At 37.6% G+C, this 20,530-nt stretch overlaps 2 protein-coding genes across 8 annotated transcripts; both read left to right on the plus strand.

Moving 5' to 3' along the window:
* Positions 1 to 1,561: 1,561 nt before the first annotated feature.
* Positions 1,562 to 11,736, plus strand: LOC122081507 (G-box-binding factor 3). 3 transcript variants are annotated; one of them, XM_042648656.1, is made up of 14 exons: positions 1,562 to 1,854; positions 3,896 to 4,049; positions 4,455 to 4,502; positions 4,655 to 4,750; positions 4,907 to 4,984; positions 5,428 to 5,478; positions 5,671 to 5,831; positions 6,241 to 6,292; positions 6,394 to 6,442; positions 7,832 to 7,885; positions 8,039 to 8,088; positions 8,883 to 8,960; positions 9,072 to 9,197; positions 11,043 to 11,736. In XM_042648656.1, the coding sequence occupies exons 2-14, from the start codon at positions 3,993 to 3,995 to the stop codon at positions 11,274 to 11,276; spliced, it is 1,134 nt and encodes a 377-aa protein (XP_042504590.1). In that variant the 5' UTR covers positions 1,562 to 1,854; positions 3,896 to 3,992; the 3' UTR covers positions 11,277 to 11,736. The 3 variants fall into 3 exon arrangements, with proteins under 3 accessions (XP_042504590.1, XP_042504589.1, XP_042504591.1); XM_042648655.1 differs by having other exon boundaries at positions 1,563 to 1,854; positions 3,915 to 4,049; XM_042648657.1 differs by lacking the exon at positions 1,562 to 1,854 and having other exon boundaries at positions 2,505 to 4,049; positions 5,428 to 5,463.
* Positions 11,737 to 14,483: 2,747 nt separating this feature from the next.
* LOC122081052 (putative glucose-6-phosphate 1-epimerase) lies at positions 14,484 to 19,173 on the plus strand. Of its 5 annotated transcripts, none has more exons than XM_042648001.1 (9): positions 14,488 to 15,202; positions 15,366 to 15,632; positions 15,845 to 15,919; positions 16,345 to 16,401; positions 16,491 to 16,654; positions 17,233 to 17,367; positions 17,982 to 18,084; positions 18,479 to 18,578; positions 18,719 to 19,173. In XM_042648001.1, the coding sequence occupies exons 2-9, from the start codon at positions 15,522 to 15,524 to the stop codon at positions 18,925 to 18,927; spliced, it is 954 nt and encodes a 317-aa protein (XP_042503935.1). In that variant the 5' UTR covers positions 14,488 to 15,202; positions 15,366 to 15,521; the 3' UTR covers positions 18,928 to 19,173. The 5 variants fall into 5 exon arrangements, with proteins under 5 accessions (XP_042503939.1, XP_042503938.1, XP_042503935.1 ...); XM_042648002.1 differs by having other exon boundaries at positions 15,377 to 15,632; XM_042648003.1 differs by having other exon boundaries at positions 15,427 to 15,632.
* Positions 19,174 to 20,530: the final 1,357 nt, after the last annotated feature.

Consider the following 20,530-nt stretch of genomic DNA (forward strand, 5'->3'; position numbering starts at 1 on the left):
TGTTATATATAACTAATAGCATCTTTTATTGGCAAAATGATGAGATAATCATCAAAAGACTAGTAAAAGCATATACCTTGAAATTCAATTAAAGATAAGAATTAAAGAAAAAAAAAACCATCAAAGTTTAAGTCTTACACAATAAGTGCGTGGCATGTGACATGCTTATAATCCTTCCAAAATATAAAGTTTCATCATTCTTGCACATTCATTGATTTCAATTGGGGTTCTCTTCTAAGTACATATGTCATGTATTTGAAAATTTATGCAATTATAAGACAATAATATCTAGAAGATAATAATATCTAGAAGATTTACACCATATGCCTTGAGGCCTAACCCTCACACCAAGGCAATTAAAAGACTTGCATCATGCCCTAGTGTTTAGAAATACTAGATCATAGTTATCTAATTCTACTTGATTCATAAAAGAATAATTTACAGATTAAACCAATCATATTTTGAAATTATATCCACAATGTTTGTAAATCTTAAGATTAAAATATAAATATAGAAAAAAATATAAAAATTTGTAATTCAAGTTATTCAATGTTTGAAATGTATCTCTTCAACACAAAATATCGGTTAAAGAATCAACTAGAGAAAGTTAAAATTAAAATGATTTAGAGAAGATATGAGTAATGTATACAATTTATTACATAGAGAGATCCCTAACATTTGGATTGTTTATCGACCACTTTGCAAAAATGAGGTAGTTCTTTTGTGACCTTACAAACGCCTTTGATTTTGCCCTAATTTTGTGCATAAGATGACACTGCTCATGGTTAGGGTTTTTTCTAATAATTAATTTTAATTTTATGGTTATGTTTGGTCTGTATTCTTGGTATAAAATGTGAGTCTAGAACCCAACCCATTATGAAGTCCGATTATTCTTTATTTTATTGTTTTAATTTATTCTAATAATGCATACAAATCACAACCGTAAGACTATTATTAATAAAAGTTATCCTTAAATCAAGAAGGGCAATTTGGGAAGATGGTTATAAATTTCATTATGATATTTTTAATTAAGATTTATTAAAAAATAATTTACTAATTAAATCAGAAATTATAAAGGATGTGATGATCCCAGTCTCCCTGGCGGAGTGGCTGACCGTGACTTGGGGGTGGTCACGGGGGCAGGTGAACTGTGACTGAACAGTGTGTTATGGGTCTAGGCGGACGTGAAAGCGCCTATTCATTCTGATTCATTTATTTCTCAACCCCACCTTTTATTTTTTAATATTTTTAAAAATAGAAAGAACCACGTAAGCCACATGACGAGGGGATTAGCTGGCCCTCCTCGAAGCACAAACCCCACTACGCGTGAATCGATCAATTTGAGTACACGTGTACGGTAGAGGTGACGTTGGAATAAATTAATGGCCACCACGAATATCGACGGCCAACTCAACCACCACCATAGGCTCCGTATATACACATGTATACACCGTCGGATATACGGACACGTGTTTCATGACGTGGATACTGCCTTGGCGTCCCCCCTCTCTCTCTCTCTCTCCTCTCCAGTCTCCCCCCAACCCCCACCTTTCTTCATCTTCCTCCTTCCCTCCCTTTCTTTCTTCTCTGCGCCTCAAAAACCTCTAGAGAAGAAGAATACGCAGAGATAGACCAAGAGAATGCAGAAGAAGATAGGATAGGTTAAGGTTCGAGCAGGTTGAAGCTTTTCTCTTTTCTTTCTCTAATTTTTCTTCTGCAGAAAAAATAAAAAATAAAAAAATCCTCAACATTGGCGATAGTTTGAAGCTCGGAGGAGTTTCTACCGAATCGACACAGACGCCTGGTGGTCTTTCTTCGAGATTTCAAGGATGTTTTGTGATTCCAGAGTTGCAGGTACGTTGAATTTTTCTTTTTGATGTACGAATTCTTCAGAACTATAGAAAAACGTCCAATTTTTAGTTGATCTAATCTTTGAGAGTTGGTGATTCTTGTACAGGAGGTTAATTTTCCTCTTTTTCTTTTGTGATTTTCTGCAATAGTTTATTTATTTGATTTTCAGAAAGAGTTTTGGTTTCAAAAGGGAACATTTTTCTTCGAACAATACAACATTACTCGCTTTTTTGCATTTTCGGAAGCAAAACAGGAGCCGAATGAAAGGTTTTTGAACATTATAACGCTACCGCCGCTGCCTTCAGTTCAAGAATCGAAGATCTTAGAAATGAATCAGGAGATTAACGAAAAAGGAGGTTCTTCTGAGATACTTGAGCAATCGAGGAAGTAGAGTTGCTTCGGTGATCAACAACGTTGATGATTAGAACTCTAGAGGTTTGAGCTGTTCTTATTGCGAGGGACTGGAATTCTGCGAGTACCATCCTCCCTAGGAAGCGAACAAGAAAATTTAGTACCTATTCTATAACGCTTTTTAGGAATTTTTCTTAAAGATAAGGGTATTTCTGTCTTTTGATGACACGTTGACGTGATTTGGTACTACCCTGCGATTCGTGGCCGTGATTTCCTGACTGGGACTTTTGAGTTGCGAAAAGGTCATGAATGCCCCTCCTTTTGCCCTAATCTCCCAGATGATCATCTCATCTCATCTCGACAGCGGAAGCTTTTTCAGTTCTGGTCTTCGAATTCTGCTTTTGATTTTAGGCTTCCTTCCTTTTAGGCGCTTGCGTTCCTTGTTGTTTGAGCTTTTAATTCGATTGAATTCCTCGTCTTACTGCAAATTTCAGTTTTTTGTTCCCGTTGATCTTCCCTAACTAGAACCGAGAAAGGGTTTTGGAAGAAAATTACCAAATGATTTCATGAGAACTTCTAAATAAAAATAATAGACAGATTATTCCAGAAATAGTTAATCATCCCTCAGATTTTCTGCAACTCTCTTTGGGTTTCTCAATATGATGATGAAAATTAGCCGGTGTTTACATCCTTGATCATCTTTTAGTGAGCTTTTTGATCTTGTTAAGGAGGATGCTGATGCTGAACACTTCTTAGGACCTGCTTCAAACTTCTGTGCTTATTGTGCCCAGTTTGCTTCTTGCCCTAAATCAAAGCTTAAATTTTACGGAGGAAAACACACACACACACAAAATGGTGATATTCAGCTATGTTATCAATTTTGTTAACAATTGCATTTAATCACCTCCAGCAGTATGTGCTATTTGCTAATTAACATATCAGGCAGAGATCTTGTTTAGCTTTTGAAACTTTTGATTCTTCAGTGTGTATCCTGGGTGCTTTTGTGAAGTAGGCATACTGGTTACATGTTGGAAGAGAGACTTCTATATTATTTAAGTAGGCATTTTACCTGTTTTTGGGGCAGGAGGGAGGGGGTGGTTCTCAATTATTTCCAGTCAAGATGAAGGGATATAATATAATTTTAGAAGTTAAAACTTATCTATCTCGTCATTCCCTTTTTTTTTTTTTTTAATCAATTTAATTTGAGGAAAAGGGCTGTTGCTGGAGCCGCTGATGGTTTGCCGTTGTTACAATGTTAATTTAGGTTGCAGTTAATGGGAGACCATTTTTATTCTTTCTATTGATGCTTTGGTCACATTTGGTAATTTTAAACCAGGAGTCTGTTATATACTTATTTGCATGACCCGGCGTTTGCAGCTTACACAACTAAATTATGAATAATTACTATACAATTGTGTGCAATTCAGATATCTTCTTGGGCAACATATCTTTAGATGTGCAGATTTTGAGTAGAATCCTTCACATACGGCATTTGCAATAGTGTGGTCAAATTACGAATGATGTGCAGTACTGCATTGCCATCTTTCAAATTATTGTCATTAATACCAGAACTCGTGTAGTTTAAGCTTTGTCTGATGTTTCTTATTTATCATCACTAAAGCAATCACCATCTGAGTTTGCCTAAGTGCGTGTGTGTACATTTATCTTGATATGATTACTTAGAGATCAGCAGACTGAATTTTCAATACCAGGGACAGGATAGCTTGTCGTGATAACAGAATTTTCCACATCTCAAGCAATTGACGTTTTTCTTGGCCATAAATTCAACCATGGGAAACAACAAAGCTGGAGCACCCAAGTCTGAGAAAGCATCTTCACCTGTACAGGTAAACATAAAATCTCATCCTTTTTGCTCTTATTTTACAGACCATGCAGGTGAACATGTATTCTTTTTCCATATTCCTGATATGAATCTTAATGGCTTTAAATATTGAAATGGCCTGGAATGGCAAGAAATTTTATAAAAGTATAAAAAACGGAGGAAAAAAATGTTTCTCTTCTATTACAATGGGAACCTTATTTGAAAATGTGAACATATTTATTTTTATTAAACTGGCTTTCCTTTCATATTTTGAAAAAAAATATTTTAGAAAAAACTTAAATGACCGGGTACAACTAAAATTGCCTTTTGAGATATTGGAACATTATATATTTATGGACAGTTGGGCACCTTTTTTTGGTTAACATCTGATGGTGGTTCTAAATATCAGTCAATCCCTTTGCATTGACAGGAGCAGACTAATGTTCATGCTTATACTGATTGGGCTAATAATATCCAGGTTAGTGGCTGTTTACATGCGTCTTCCTTGTTATTGTGAATTACAATCGTTTTAACCTTTTAAGTTAGTTAAATTAGTAGCCAAAAATAAATATTTACTTACTAAATTATCATTAAAGTATCAATTGTTAAGTTGGTTATCTAAATTTTCAGGCATATTATGGGCCTGGGGTAATACCACCACCATATTTTAACTCTGCAGTTGCATCCGGTCATGCTCCTCCCCCATACATGTGGGGTCATCCTCAGGTACTAACTAAGGTTGCAGGCCACTTTGATTATCTGTTTCATCTCTTTTTTTTTAACCTATTATATATTGTATTTTGATGTAAATTTTGTAGAGCAATGTGACAAACTGACTGCTGCCTTAGGGTTTTTCTAAACTTGATATCTTAATTTTCTCAGACTCTAATGCCACCTTACGGAGCGCCCTATGCAATCTACTCACATGGAGGTGTCTATGCGCATCCTGGAGTTCCATATGTAAGTCTTTAATTGTGCCAAACTTACACCAAAATGATTGTATTTTTATGTTGTAATCTTGATTTACAGTTTCAGCCCCAGGTCACCGTCCTAAAATAAGGGAAAGTGAGGTGGTTATTGCTGCATATAGTGCACTAAAGAAGTGAACTGGGAATCGAGATCCCTTTCTAGAATATGTAGTGAGGAAAGCAATATGTAATTACCTGTGGACATTTGTACAATAATGCTAACAAACATGTTGTCCATCCTGTAGGCCATGTACATGTTCATCAAGTAGTATTGTCCAACCATCTGTATTGCACAGATCTGGTGGCGGTGGTTAGAAACTTATTTTTGTGCACATGAACATGAGCGATATGACGTAAAAATTATTTATATCATTAAAATTCAAACTTGTGATTAGACTGAAAGTCTCCAATACTTATGAACTCTTCTTGTGTCAGGGATCACATGGGCATGGGATTCCACCATCACCTGTTGTAAGTGAAGTCATGGTACTGCTATTTTGTTTTGTCTCCTTCCTCTTTCTTAATATTTTTCTTTTTCTTTTTTCTTTTTTCTTTTTGAACTCCTCTAGTCTATGTTACTATGATATATTAATTGTAAAGAGCAATTTTCTGAATATATTAAAGAGCAATATGCTGAATATTTGCATCATGGATCTAATTATCTTGATTGTGATTCAGGTTGCAACTCCTTTGAGTGTAGAACCACCTGCCAAGTCTTCAACCAGTAAAGATCGAGGTTTGATGAAGAAATTGAAAGGATTTGATGGGCTTGCAGTCTCACTCGGGAATGGCAAGGATGAGAATGCTGTTAGAGGCTCAGCCCATGGGATGTCACAGAGGTTTGTCAATCTATTGCTTTTATTTATTGTTATTGGGATATTCTTGAGGGAACACAGTGACTTATGTATCCTCTGCCCTGTGCTTTACACTTTGTGTGGATTTAGATTAGTGCACCACTTAGTGGGTTTGGCTTTTGAGATCCCCAAGCCAAAATTCAACTAAATGCTCTTGAAACTGGGGAATTCTTGGTTTCTTGGGAATGCAGTAATTTATTTATCCTCTACCGCATGCCATACATGTGTGGATTTTGGATTAATGCCTTAGTGTGTTTGACCCATTAGAACTCCCTATTTCAAAATTCAACAAAATGCCTGCTTCCCCAACCCAAAAAAAAAAGAACCCAGAAAAGAGGGGTGGGGGGGGGAATTCTGAGCTGACTTACTCTTTAATTTGTGGCTGCCTTTACAGTGAGGAATATGGTACAGACGGCTCCAGTGATGGAAGTGATGGGAATACAGGAGTATGGCCTCTTAGGCGTTCAATAAATTCCTTTGAACATTCTATTATTTGTTTCTGAAGCTTGAAGTTGAAATGTTAATTTTGATCTTCATCTTCTGTTAGGGGGACAAATCAAATAGGAAAAGAAATTCTGAGGGCACACCATCCACAGGTATGAAAATGCTTCTTACCAGACAGTAGTCTTCTTGGGATCATAGTTCCTCAATGGCCTAGGTACCACTGTACACAAGGGTTAAGCTTCTGCATTTTCCTGGGAAAAGGTTGCTGACCGAGGTATAGCTCTAAGGCTTTCCAGCACTTTCACCCATTTCTGCCAGCTGACTGGTCATTTGCTTATTCTGATCATAGTATAGATGGGGAGTCTTCTAGATAGGCATCTGTGTAGTTTCCTATCTCAACCGTATGGTCAATGATTTGTGGGCCTTTCCTTTTTTTTTTTTTGACATTCCTGTTCTTCAAATTTTGTTGACTTTTTTGGCAAAAAGTTTTCAGAGCAACATTTCTGACACATCGCATTGATGAATTGGACTGAAAGTTAACTTACAACTAGATTGAGGACCAATAAACCCTGCCTTGTAGAAGATAAGGCAGCCAGAAGGACTTACATCTGAGGCATGGTCAGATCCTGACTACCTTCTTTCCCTCTTCTTCTTTATTGTCTTGGTTGGGTTGGGGCATGCATTCTATGCTGCTCCAACTTCTCTATGCCTTGTTGCCCTAAATGTAGGTTGATGGAAACAGAGCTCTTGTGGTTTTAGGTTTACATCCCATCTCTGCACTGTCTGCTGGTCAGGCTGTCAAGATTGCCCAAAATGCATATCAATGGGAACAGAATTATTGTGCTTTTAGGTTTACATCCCATCTGTGCTGTCTACTGGTTAGGTTGTCAAGATCACTGAACCTGTGGCTTATACATGTGATACTGTTACCATTAGTGTTATACCATGAACCAGTCACTCCAATAATATCTCTGTGTACTTCTTTGTAGCTATTTGCTGCAACTCAAATAAGCCCTATTCCACGTACTTGTTGGATAAATGAATCATGTTATGCCATTCTGTTCTATCCTGATATCTTTTGTCAAATCACAATGTTTTCTCACTAGTAGACACAAGTTATTTCTGACCTTCCCCTTATCTTTGAGGAGCATTCCTATTTACTAATATTGACTCCATGTACTTTTTAGTAAGCTGGATTATCCCAAAAGTTTTTGAATTTTAGAGGATCCATTATAGTTTAGCTCTGCATTGAACCCCTCTCCAATTCATAATCAGCCAACACTATGGGACCTTGTATACTTTAGAAAAAGTGACTTTCTGAGTTTAAACCTCTGTTTCAAGTTCTAATCCAATAAATGGTCCAATTTTCATGCCACTGCACTCTAAATATAGTGGTCTGCAGAAGGAGTTGTCTTGTTAGCGGTCAGCTGTTTGAAATCATGGCAGACTACCCTTTCCTCTTGTTATGGATGTATTATACTTCAATTTATAATTAACTGCATTGTTTTCTGGTTGTTTCTTTTTTCCATCTTTATAAGCAGGCAAGGATGGGAAACTTGATCCTGCTCCAGTTGGAGAGGCAAATGTTACTCCTGGTAGGTCTATGGGGGCTGCTGTGGCTCCTGTTAATGTTGCAGGAAAATATGTTGGAACTTCTCCTTCAGCTGGCATGATTCCGGGGTTTGAGTTTAGAGACTCCCCTGATGGGAATGTAAAAACTAACTCTGGTATTGTTCCTTCTGCATCAGGTGTGGTGGTGCCTGCTTGTGATGCTTTACCATCTGAACTGTGGATTCAGGTACGACTTCGATTTTTCTAATCAATCATTACTTAAACAACTTTGAAGTGGTTAAAAACCTTGTCAGGAGTGGTTGTCCAATCTGGTTCCACTAGCAGGTACCCTAGTAATGGAAATGCACTTTACACAACATAAACAACACAAAGGTCTTGGTCCCTCTTCTTATCATAGTTCAAAATTTCAGTGTTTTTGTTGAAATACTGAAATTTCTACAAAATAACTTGGTTTCGACACTCGTAGGAACAAAATAGCATGCAAATTGAGAGATCTTCAATGTTTCAGTTTTTTTCACTGAAATTGACCATATTTTGGATCCATTTTGACCATTTCAATGGTATATTTTGACTATTTCGGTGGTATAGTTCTGGTGTCATTTCGGGGCCATTTCAGTGGTAGATTTCAGTTTTGACCAGGATCAAAATTTTGGACCTTGGTTCTGCTGTCTGGAGTGGTTCGACTGGTGAGTTAAACAGGTTATTCTGATTAAATGTATTTTTGAGGACCTGCTTAGGGGCCCTCTTGTGGGTCAATTGTTAACTTGATTCTCTGAATTCCATTTGAAAATGAGTGGAGAGTGTTAATTAACAATAATGGACCTATTTCGTTGATCCAGTGATAAAATTTCAGTTTGTAATAGGTATCAACCTTTTATTTATTTATTTATTTTTAAATTGCTTGACCTTCTTAGTTTGTTTATCAATTGAGGGATGCTGAACTCAAATATCTGTAACAGTTTCCCTAGATTTGCTGGTGGTATATTCATTCTTTCTGCTTTTGGGTCATTTATTTTCCAGGATGAACGGGAGCTGAAACGGGAAAGGAGGAAGCAATCTAATAGAGAATCTGCCAGGAGGTCAAGGCTGAGAAAGCAGGTACTTGAATGCCCTTTCTTTGATTTTCTTTTAACTTTCCATCTTGTGAACCTCTTATGGTGTCTGAATTGGTAGGAAAGGGTCTATATTGACATATTCCTTGTGTTCCAGGCTGAGACCGAAGAACTAGCCCTGAGAGTTGAAACCATGAGTGCAGAGAATATTGCCCTTAGATCAGAATTAAACCGACTAATGGAGAATTCAGAGAAACTGAGGCTTGAGAATGCTGTGTTAATGGTACCTTCAGCATCCCAATTTTTCCTTCTCATATGGATGTTTGTTGCAAGCATGAATTCTTTCTGTCAACTGAACCTTAATTGATCTAATGCACAAATGACACACAATCATTGACCTCAGCTGTTTGTTTCTTCGGCTTTTGTCATGGCTGTGCAGTAGTCCAAAGAAAAGCACAAATTGGTACTAGGATAATCATACCAACTGGGCAACGAAAGCCCTTTAAGCAGATCTTCCCCCCAGCCTTCTCCCAAATTCAGGGTTTAGCTTTTCATTAAATAGCCACATGCATTGTGGAGTATTGCCTTACAAGTAAAGAGGTTTTGTATCCTCCAAGGAAACCAAAATCTCACTTACCAATATCATATGTTGACATTCAATTTGTTCCACGAGTGTGGCGACCTTTCTTTTTTTTTTTTTTTTTTTTTTTTATTTAAATCTAAAAATAAGGCTGCCAGGGTTGGGTTTGGGCCTTAAGAGTTGCATTTACTGCACTGTCCCATCTCAGGAACTTCATGGGTGGCAGCTTGCACTGAATCTCACAATTTGGATGGTTATGTAGGTGCATTGTTTTTAAACTGGCCGGATGTCAAAAATGAGAAAAGGGTTCAGCTTCCCCTTTTAAACAGTTTAACCACCAGTTTCACCAAAAGTAGTGATTTGACCATGAAACTGCGAAGTTCTTAGGTGGTCGGTTCAACCAGCTAGATGTCAAAAATGAAAAAGGGTTCAGCTTCCCCTTTTACACAGTTTAACTGCCTGTTTCAACAAAAGCAGTGATTTGACCATGAAACTGGGAAGTAATTAGGTGGCCGGTTCAGGTTTAACCCATTACAGACTGACAGTCCTGTCTGCTTTTACACTGCGGGCTGGTGTGAGCTTTGCACTGTGATCCTAAACAGAAACTTAGCATAATTCAAGACTTGAATGTCTGTTTTTACGGTAGTGGTACAAATTTTGAAGAAGTTCCAGTTTGATGTGTAGGCTGTAGGTTATTGTATCCACTTTCTCCACAGTTAATGGCTTTATTTCAGCAAATTGGTTTCAAGTATGCATCTGAAGCTCACTGTTTTGACGTGGTGGTCCCAAAAAGTTTGTGGCTTTAAACAATCATCAATTAGGGCACATTTTCTGCTTTGGATTTTTTTAATGATGAAATGATTCAAAGCTGTTAAGAGGGTGGACCTAGGCGCAGTGGTAAGGTTGCTCCATTGCGACCTAGTGGTCGTGGGTTTGAGTCGGGAAACAATTTCTCTGTAAAGCAGGGGTAAGGCTTTGTACATTATGACCCTCAGCAGACCCCAGTGGTTGTAGGAGCCTCATGCACTGGGTACACACTCTTTAATGATTCAATGCTGTCGGAAGATTTAATTCTTAAGAGTTGGAAGTTCTGCTAATTTCGAAGTTTAACTAACAATTGAAGAATAGGTTTTAAGTTTGGATTGGTCTTGAGTCCTGAAACATGAGATAAGAGTTCAGTCTCCACACATAAGGGGTAGTTTAACCAGATCTGGTGCAGGAATTGAATTTGCAAGATAAAGTAGGTGACTCCATCTGTACAGTAGGTGATTTTTTTTGTATTTGCTATGACGCATGAGTGATTCTTGGTGCAAATTTGATATTTCTCATTCTGTTTCTGATTCTTGTTGCAAAGTTGATTCTTCTTAGTTACTTCCTCATTTTTTGGGGATCATTTATGGTTAATATTTGTTTGTTGTACTAATGACTTGCAAGATTTCCATATTACCATATGCAGTGGGGCTTTAGATCCAAAAACAACATACTGCCCAATTTTTGCATGCATGGCATTTGTATGGAACTTAAAATGGCTTTGGTATCGTTGTACAGGAGAAATTAAAAAATACCCAACCGGAAGAGGCAGGAAAAATGGCTCCCGACAATATGGAATCTGAAACAGCCCCACCTGACAGTACTGAAAACTTATTATCCAGAGTAAACAACTCTAGCTCTGTTACAAGTGAGCAGGGAGACAGTGAGCCCAATGAAAACTCCAACTCCAGCACCAAGTTACATCAACTCCTAGAGTCAAGTCCCCGAGCTGACGCAGTGGCTGCTGGCTGATCTATATGGTTTGAAGTGAAGGGAGAAAACACGGAGCCTTCTGCTATTCATTTTCAGTCTGTGTCTCCACTTAGTTCTGTAATTTTAGCAACAAGAACCCATAATTTCTCCTAACCCAGTAGGTAACATAATTTTGGACAGACCCAGCAGCTACCAGGAAATGAATTAATCTCAGCGGTGAGTGAACACGCAAGGTTCCAAGGGAAGAAGCGGGGATGATCTCAGGGATGATCTCGCCTCTCCGACTATCTCAGTACAAAAACCATTTCGTTTTTGTTGACTAAGAAACTTGTAAATTGAGTCTCGGCAAAGGCATAACCAATTTGTGGTCTATTAGATTCCACATGATGCTGGAGATGTCCATTGATACTGTACATTAAAGAGGTTTTAGATTGATTTATGTATCACTTGTGTCCCAATCATGTTAAGTGAGAAATTTTGTTGATTGGTTACCCTTTCATTCATAATCTTTTTTCTTTTCAACTGATACTCGTTTTTAGTTTCATTGTTCATTTCCTGTGGGAATAAGACTGTCCGATAACAGAAGACACCAGCAGGATACAATATACAGCATTTATATCTGCAGAAAGCATGAGAGAGAGAAATTGCCACTGCAGCTCCACCTTTCAGTGAAAACAGAGCAACATAACTCCCCTTCCTGAAGCAGAATCTTCTATGTCAGGAGAGAGCAGAATCTTCCATGCCAAGCTCTGATCAAATTGGGAAGTCCATCTCTGGTCTTAGTTGAGAGAGAGGGGAAGCAGAATGTTCCATGTCAAGCTCTGATCAGATTGGGAAGTCCATCCCTGGTCTTAGTTGAGAGAGAGATAGGGGAAGCAGAATTTTCTAAGATTTTGTAGGGTGTTAGGTTGTAGCCTAATTGGTGCCCAACCGGGATCAACCATTTTGCAGCCCGATTAGTCTATTTATTGCGTGATTATAGTCAGAGACTCAAGAGTAACTTGACCTTGGTTATGAATTGATAATCAACTTACTCAGTATAAACATGTACATACCTAGCTTATGAGATGTAACTAATCCTCTTGATGGTCAAGCATTGTCATGCATCTCCTCAGTATTTCTGGATTTTTTTTCTTATTGATAACTAGTGGTTCTTGATTTTTTTAACTTGAAATTTTCACTTGTGACCAATTAGATTGAACTTAAATATAACTTATGAGCAAGGAGACTTTGAATCTACCTCTTACAAAATTTCAGCCTCAACCAAACCTAGTACAAAACTACAAATTGGTTGTGTATGAATGTGGACTAGACTAGACTAGACTTCAGACATGAGAGAGATATGGAAGATTAAATATGGCTTTAACCTAGTTTAAAAGCTCATGCGCTAGGTGCCAACTACTTGATCTCTCGCAGCTCCCCAATGTTTCAAGAATCGGTATTACATCGGTGGATCATGGCCGATCTAGCTCGTCCAATCCTTGTATGAAAAATCTTAACAGGCACTAAAACACTGATTTTGAGGGTCGTTCCAAGTTAATTTCATCCAATCTTGATTGAAATTGTCCGAAATGATCATAGAAAAAGTGGTGAAGAATGACATGCTGAATATGATGTTCTTTTTAAACCCTACCTCCCCCACTTAAAAATAAATAAATAAATAAATAAAATCTCCATATATTCAAGTTTCCAACATCAAACCAGGTGGGCACAATTTGGCGGCCTAACCAAAGGAAGAGTCGAAAATCCAAATACTAGTACATTCAAGTACAGCGAAGGGAAAAAAACAAGAAGAATAACAGATAGGTCTAACTCTAACATGCGCCACGAGTCTAACGCAGGCGATCCTTAGCTCGGCCCAACAACTGATGTGGGGCCCAAGCCCAACAGGGTTTGCAGGCTTAGGCTTACTAGTTAACAACATTAACAATACAGGTCACCACACCTCATGCTAACTTCCAGCGCTCTCTTCTTTATCAGGGAACCTCTTCTATTTATAATTAAGGAGAGGGTTTCTACACTGCCAGTGTAGAGAGAAAACTGCACGCCACACAAATGGGTATCAAAAATAAATAATATCATCCATATAAGGGCCATGTTTCAGAACATGTGAAAAAAATATAAAAAAATTGAGGGGTGGGGGGGGAAACTGCACACCGGTGGGAGCATGGCAATCTTTTTCTCTTATTATAATTATTAGATGATGCTATACTTTTGGAGTGCTGTGAGCATTTGGACATGCGTCCTAAGGGGCTCCTAACCACCTGATGTTCATTGCACTAGTGCAGTAACAGCAAACGAATTTCACACATACTTCTGCTTACTCTCTTATTAAATAAGCAACAAAGAAAATATATATTTTTTGATGGAGAACTTAAAGGATGTATTGTTCTCATGTATGATTTTTAGGTGATAGTTATTAAGGCAAAGATCGGACATGCTGCTAGTTTTCTTGGAGCTATCAACTCAACCACTAGAAGGACTAGAATGAGAGGTGTTTGTAGGTCATTTTCAAGAGAGAGGGAGAGAGATTGACACATGTTGGACACCCCAGCAGTCTGCCTAATCTTTTCCCCAGTTTTTTTTTTTTGGTAAAAATTGGGTGTCATTATATTCTCTGCTCCTTATCGTACCAAGTGTGAAATGCCCCTAACACTATTTCAAGAATCCCATCCAACCATAGAATCTATGGGTTAAGAATTTCTATTTTCAGTTTAAGAAAACTCAATCCATTATTATGAATATTGTTTATTTTTATTGGTAAGTACTATTTAATTCATTGTTTTAAGTTTAATCAATCTCAATCCTGTTTGGTTCAATTCCACTCTATGCTTCAAAATCCATGTGTACTACACGGGTTGAAATCGTCTGTAATTCCGATCTCATATAATTCCGTACAATACCACCTTCAACCGGTGACACGTGTATTGATACCAATATAATGGTCCAGATCTGGTACAACTAATAAAACATTAAATCCGTAAAAAGGCATTTAAATCAGATCTGGACCATTGTATTGGTATCAATACACGTGTCACCGCCTGAAGGTGGTATTGCACGGAATTGTACGAGATCGGAATTGCAGACGATTTTTTCCGTACTACACGTAGTTCTCAGTAATAAAAGCTTAAAAAAAATCTTTAGTCTCAAAGGTCTTCAACTGCAATTTTGAATTTTGACCGTTAGTGAGTTATAAGGCACATATGTACTTCACGAATCTCCACGCCATCTCTGTGATCTACATGCATGCATCAACAAGCAACGACTCAAGGAGACCCCCTAAAATTATATTCAATTTTTTTTTTTTTCCATTCAATCTTGTTTTGGAGACCTTACTACCCCATAAATGTTTTGAGTAATTGCGTTATCGTTTCTTTGATTCTTTCCTTACACTTTATGGAGAATTCTCTTTGTTCCCCATTGTAGCTGAGATTCTGTACCAAAGATGGTTTTTTTTTAGCACACTTTTGATCTCTGACCATACATGTGATTGCTGTTTCTGCTTTTCCATTCCCAGTTCCCTTTCCATGACAACTTCGTACTGTTTCCAGAACCGGGTTTTAGAGGGAAATTCCGTTTGAACATCGCAGAGGAATTTATTCTAGATCCTAAGACTCTGACCAAGTCTGAAGGGTTCAACATTGGAAGTCCTGTTTTTCATTTTTTTTTTTTCCCCTCTTAGTTTAGAGATCTGGAGGTTCTGGGTACCTGCGGAACTGGGTTTTCTCGAAGGGGAAGGGGTTGCCGTGTATTGTTCTTCTTCGTGGGGTTGGAATTTGGAACCTGGAACTTGGAAAGTTAATGGTGGTGGTGTGGCGAGGGAATTCGCTTCCCTTATGAGGGACCGAGTTTATTCTTTTCATGGTTAAGTGTCGGATGTCAGGGTTCCTGCATTGGGCTATGTTCCTATGATCCAAATGTAATGGCTTTTAGAGATTACAAAAATGCTTAATGTGAAGTTACAAGTGAGGTTCCTAGCTGTCCCTGTGGTTCACCTTTTTCACTTTCAGTTCTTTGTTGGGTACTGGATTAGTTTCCTTTTATCTGTTATTGCAAATTATGGTATAGGATGCTTTTAGAGAGTTAATTTGGTTGTTGGGCTTTTGATTTTGTTTCACGGGATGATAGGTTTGTCACAGGAAACCTGTTGGGTGAAGTTCATGTTTCTCAACTGTCACCGTGACTGTAGGTTCCCTTTTGTTGATTAGCTTGGATCTTTACCATTCCAAAATCTTAAACGAGCCTCGTTAAATTTTCACTACTGCGCGCTTTGTGTTTGTTGAAATGGGTCATTCTGCGGCAGTCTGGGGCCAGAGAGCTGCGGTTGAAGTTACTAAGGATTGGAATGGTATCGATCAGGTTGTCCTCCATTCTCCACGAGGAGCTTCTGCTCGGGTTAGATCCTCTTCCCCCAACCAATTCTTTCTCCTTCTTTGGTAGCTGGGATTGCAAATTCTTATTGGGAAAGTTTATTTCTTTCTTTCTTAGAACTACTAATATTTTATAGCTCCCCTTATTATAGACTTGGCCTGTTCAGAGTACAATTTTTTGGCTGAAATGGGCATATTCTGGTTTTGTTCTTGATGGAATCTCTTTCAGCAATCCAGGTTAGTTTGCATGGAGGACAGGTTGTTTCATGGAGGAATGATCGTGGGGAGGAGCTACTGTTCACTAGTAGTAAGGTACATCTTTTTTTTTTTTTCTTCTCCTTTATGTAATTACAGTATAATTTGTTCTCTTCAGTGTTTGATCAAGCGGTTGGATCTGTCTGATAAAAGGTTCAAAAAAAGCCCTGCCTAGACTCATTAAGACATGCTGCCAGTAATTTTTATTGGCCAACTTAGATCCTAGAAAAATATGTTTTCTTCTTACCAACTAAAAAGAGATCCTCAGAACCTATTTGCTGAAACCTTGGTATGGACGGTTAGTTGCAAAATGCAAGACACTTGTCAAAAACCTTTAACTTACAAAGAGATGAGATGACTACTTGACTGGATGGATCTGGATCAATTGGCCACATGGAGAGTATTGTTTGTAAATATTGTAGATCTGCATTGTTCTAGTCAGAATTGAGGCTGTTTGTTTCTTGTGCTTTTATTTACTGCAGGCCATGTTTAAGCCACCAAAAGCCTTGCGAGGAGGGATCCCTATTTGTTTCCCACAGGTATTTCAAACCATGCTTGTGGATATCCTAGGTTATATTATTAACAATGACCATCTCTCTCTAACAGGATGTAGTTCAATATTTTGAAGTTTGGAAACTGTGGATCATTGGAGCAGCATGGGTTTGCGAGAAACAAGATGTGGGCTATTGATAATAGTCCTCCACCTCTGCACCCCAGTGATTCCAAGGGCAAATCTTTAATTGACTTGCTACTCAAACCATCTGAAGAAGATCTGAAATGCTGGCCACATAGGTATGAACCTAAATATTGTAGAATACTGTATTCTTTTTCTTCGTTCTGGGTTTAATAATAATAATAATTGTCGTTGTAATAAAAGAAACTATATTTATTGAAATGTGCTGAAATTTTGAAAATTTCAGACCATAAGTTTGGACTGTTCTGTTTTACATAAAATAATTAATAGGTTGAATTTTGGTCAGAATTGGTGGGAATTATGAAAATTTTTTTGTTTGTGTCTGCTGAAGGAAAATTCTATAATTTTATTTATTTAAACCTTGATTCTTTCCTCTGAAATCTCCACCCCCCCCCCCCCCAACCCCCCCCAAAAAAAAAGTCCCCTATATAGATGATCCAGTTATGTAGTCATCTGATTTTGAAGGCCCTTGAAGCTAATGATGTCTTAGTTATTTTCCAATTAATGTTGGGGCAGCCCAACTGCAGGCAGGCATATGTGCTTTTAGATATTTGTCTACATGGTCAATTACATTTTTTGGTTATAACCCCCATTTCTGTATGTGTGTGTGTGCGTGTGTGTGTTTGTCAAAAACTATGAAAGGTCACTAATGGGAGGATTTACCCTGGATTTTCAGCTTTGAGTTTCGCCTTAGGGTGTCTCTGACAGCGGATGGAGATCTCAACATGATATCACGAGTTAGGAACATCAATGGAAAGACATTCAGTTTCTCATTTGCTTATCACACATACTTATCCGTTTCTGACATCAGGTACCATTTATTCTGTTTTGGATAGACTTGATTTGCTCTTTCAGCATCATTGTTGAGATTCAAGATTCATATTTATTTTGCATCAATATCAGTTACACAGCTCTGGTACCAATATTTAGAAGGGATCTGATTTCTGAACTTTTCATGTTGAGAAAGCTGAGTGGCGCACTGCACACCTAACATTAACAGTAATAGTTGCTATATTTTGGCCCATCCATCTTTTTTGAAGTTTTTAAATCTTTTAATGTTTCTTAAGATCTCTTTCCGGAAGTTATAAACTGTAGATTTCTCCATTCCACTTATTCACCATTATGAAAACTAATAAAATGAAGTTCTTGTAACTTTTAGAAATTCACCAATGGACTAGCTTTTTGAATGTGCTCCGTGCATCTCAACTAAGCAGGATGGAAACAATAGGTTTCTTTGGTCTCAAACCATCACCATTAATAGGTCATTGGAAAAATTTTTTTAAAAAAAATCATTTTAGGGATGAATGATGGTATAGTTGAAAATATCTATCTTGATTAATATGTACTGTGATGAACTATTATATCAGTCGGTTCTATTCAAGTTATTTTTGTTTTTGACAATTCACATATAACTTGTCTTCACAGTGAAGTGAGGATAGAAGGGTTGGAAACACTGGACTATCTGGACAACCTTAGCCAAAGAGAACGCTTTACAGAACAAGGCGATGCAATCACCTTTGAATCTGAGGTAGTTTCTTTTAGTCTCATGAGTGGCCAACATGTATGTTTTGCCTAGGCACTGAAGTAGTGGATGAATCCAACTCTTCCTCTGGAGGGAAATTTGGAAAAAGTTAGGAGCTTAAGATTTGTGCAAAGAAATAAATATTCTCACTCCCTATTATCTTTCTTGTCAAACTTTTCAACATGTGAGTCATTACATGCTCTAACTCCAAGGATGATTACTTTGTTTCTCTCATTTTTTTGTAAATAAAGTTATAGTGGATGAATAAATCATGATTTCTTTAAAGAATTTCAATAACCACTCATTCATTCACCATCTATGAGAAAAACTAGGGTATTTTTTAGGTACCAGTTTTTGCTGAACCAAGGGATTAGTGTACATAAGAGTTTCCTGTATGCAGGTGGATCGGGTTTATCTCAGTTCTCCTAATGTAATAGCAGTCCTCGACCATGAAAAGAAGCGGACAGTTGTTATAAGGAAGGAAGGACTTCCAGATGTTGGTAAGATCTTTTTTGTTGTTGTTGTTGTTGTTCTTCTTCTTCTTCTTCTTCTTCTTCTTCTTCTTCTTCTTCTTCTTCTTCTTCTTCTTCTTCTTCTCTCTCTCTCTCTCTCTCTCGACTTTATGGTTTACATTACACAGTGGTTTGGAATCCATGGGAGAAGAAGTCCAAAGCCATGGTAGATCTTGGTGATGAGGAGTACAAACAAATGCTTTGTGTTGATGGTGCAGCAATTGAGAAACCAATCACCTTGAAGCCTGGCGAGGAATGGACAGGACGTTTAGAGCTCTCCGTTGTCTCCTCAAGTTATTGCAGTGAGTACCTTGATTTTCCTCAAAGGAGTCTGTGAAGATTGAATGGGCTTAATACTAATGACCATGGCTGTTTATATTTGCTGTGATAAACCATATCACTTGAAAGCCATATCTGTAACACAGACCTGAATGAAAACATGATCAAACAGTTTTCATAACCATGGGGGTGCAAAATCCTGAAATAAAATGAGAAATGTTTTCTTAATCAATTTGTAGTTTTTACTCCCGAATGCCAGAAAGTGCTCAGGTTTCTATTTTAATTACAAACTCTTGTTGTGATCTTCCCCTGGCTCATTTGAGAGTTTACTTTGTGGACAGAATCTTAGCATGCAAGAAGAATTTCTTTTGATGTGCCATAATTAATGTTATAAATATAGCAACTAAAGCTGGTTCAAATAATGTATATTTGGGATCTGCAATCTAATGCATCTCTATTATCAATTATACCAATTCATGACAGATATTACTACTGATTAACATTCTAAGCTGCAAACACAGAGAGTAGCATCACTGATTCACTCTATATACAGTGAAAAACTAAGTTTCTATATTACAAGTGAAAAACTAAGTTTTATTGTATTGCTTTTTCTTTGATAGTTGAGAAGTTAACATCACTAACCATTCACCTTCCCTAGTATCTTCCTGGCTACTGTGGATGGCTTTCCAAATTAGGATACTGTAGGGGAAATTCTTGTTTTTCTAAGAAAATATTCCCTCTATCCCACAATAACCATCCCTTTTGAAAAAGCCTGAAGTTTAAGGAAGTGTGATTAAAACATTAAAAGTCCTTCTATTTCCTAAATTGCACTTTCATTGTTTGGGACAAAATGCCTTTTCAAATTGGATAATAAGTACAAGAAGAAAAAAAAAAAATGGTGCAACTGAAGAAAAGGTTTGATTCAATAACAAATAGAGTTTCAGTGGAAAAAATACTTAAAAAAATAAATGTTTTATTAGTTGGGAATAAATTGTAGGATTAGGTTTTTCTTCACCCATGGTGATGTAACACTGCATCACGGAAGGAGATGAGCCCAAGACGACGTGCGTCACTGGGTATGGTTCCAACGAGTTCTTCGTGTTGCCTTTTAGCCTCACCAATGCATTAGCGATTGGACTCCAGGTTCATCAATAATTATCACCCCCTATTTTTCATGATCGAAAATACCCTTCTATAGTTCAACCAAAGGGCAAATGAGGTAGATGAAGTGATTCTCTCTTCACTATGAGTGGAGGGAAACCGTGTCCATAAAACTAGTAGATCTTGATAGTTTTGAAATATAAAATTCTCTTGGCCCATTTTACTCGTGACACTCTTGTAAAAGCCCAATGTGTCACCTCATGGCGGAAAAGAAATGCTTCAGAGCTACACAGAGCCTTGAGACGGTCCATTTCAGAAATCACTAACATTGGTTGGACTGGGGTTTAAAAAATCAGGCCCAACCCGGCCCAGTTGCATCCTTAATTGGTTTTTGTTTGCACTTGGAAGACTTTATTGAGCTGATAGATGACAAGAACAATGGGCTAGCCCACTGGGGCAAACATTTGGCCTAATGAGAGTGTTTAGTTGAAACTTGAAATAATTGTTTGATATAAATTAAGGCTGAGTTTGATAGTCATAGTCCTTTTTTTTTTTTTTTT

The sequence above is a fragment of the Macadamia integrifolia genome, chromosome 6 (assembly GCF_013358625.1).
Source record: "Macadamia integrifolia cultivar HAES 741 chromosome 6, SCU_Mint_v3, whole genome shotgun sequence".
NCBI lineage: Eukaryota > Viridiplantae > Streptophyta > Magnoliopsida > Proteales > Proteaceae > Macadamia > Macadamia integrifolia.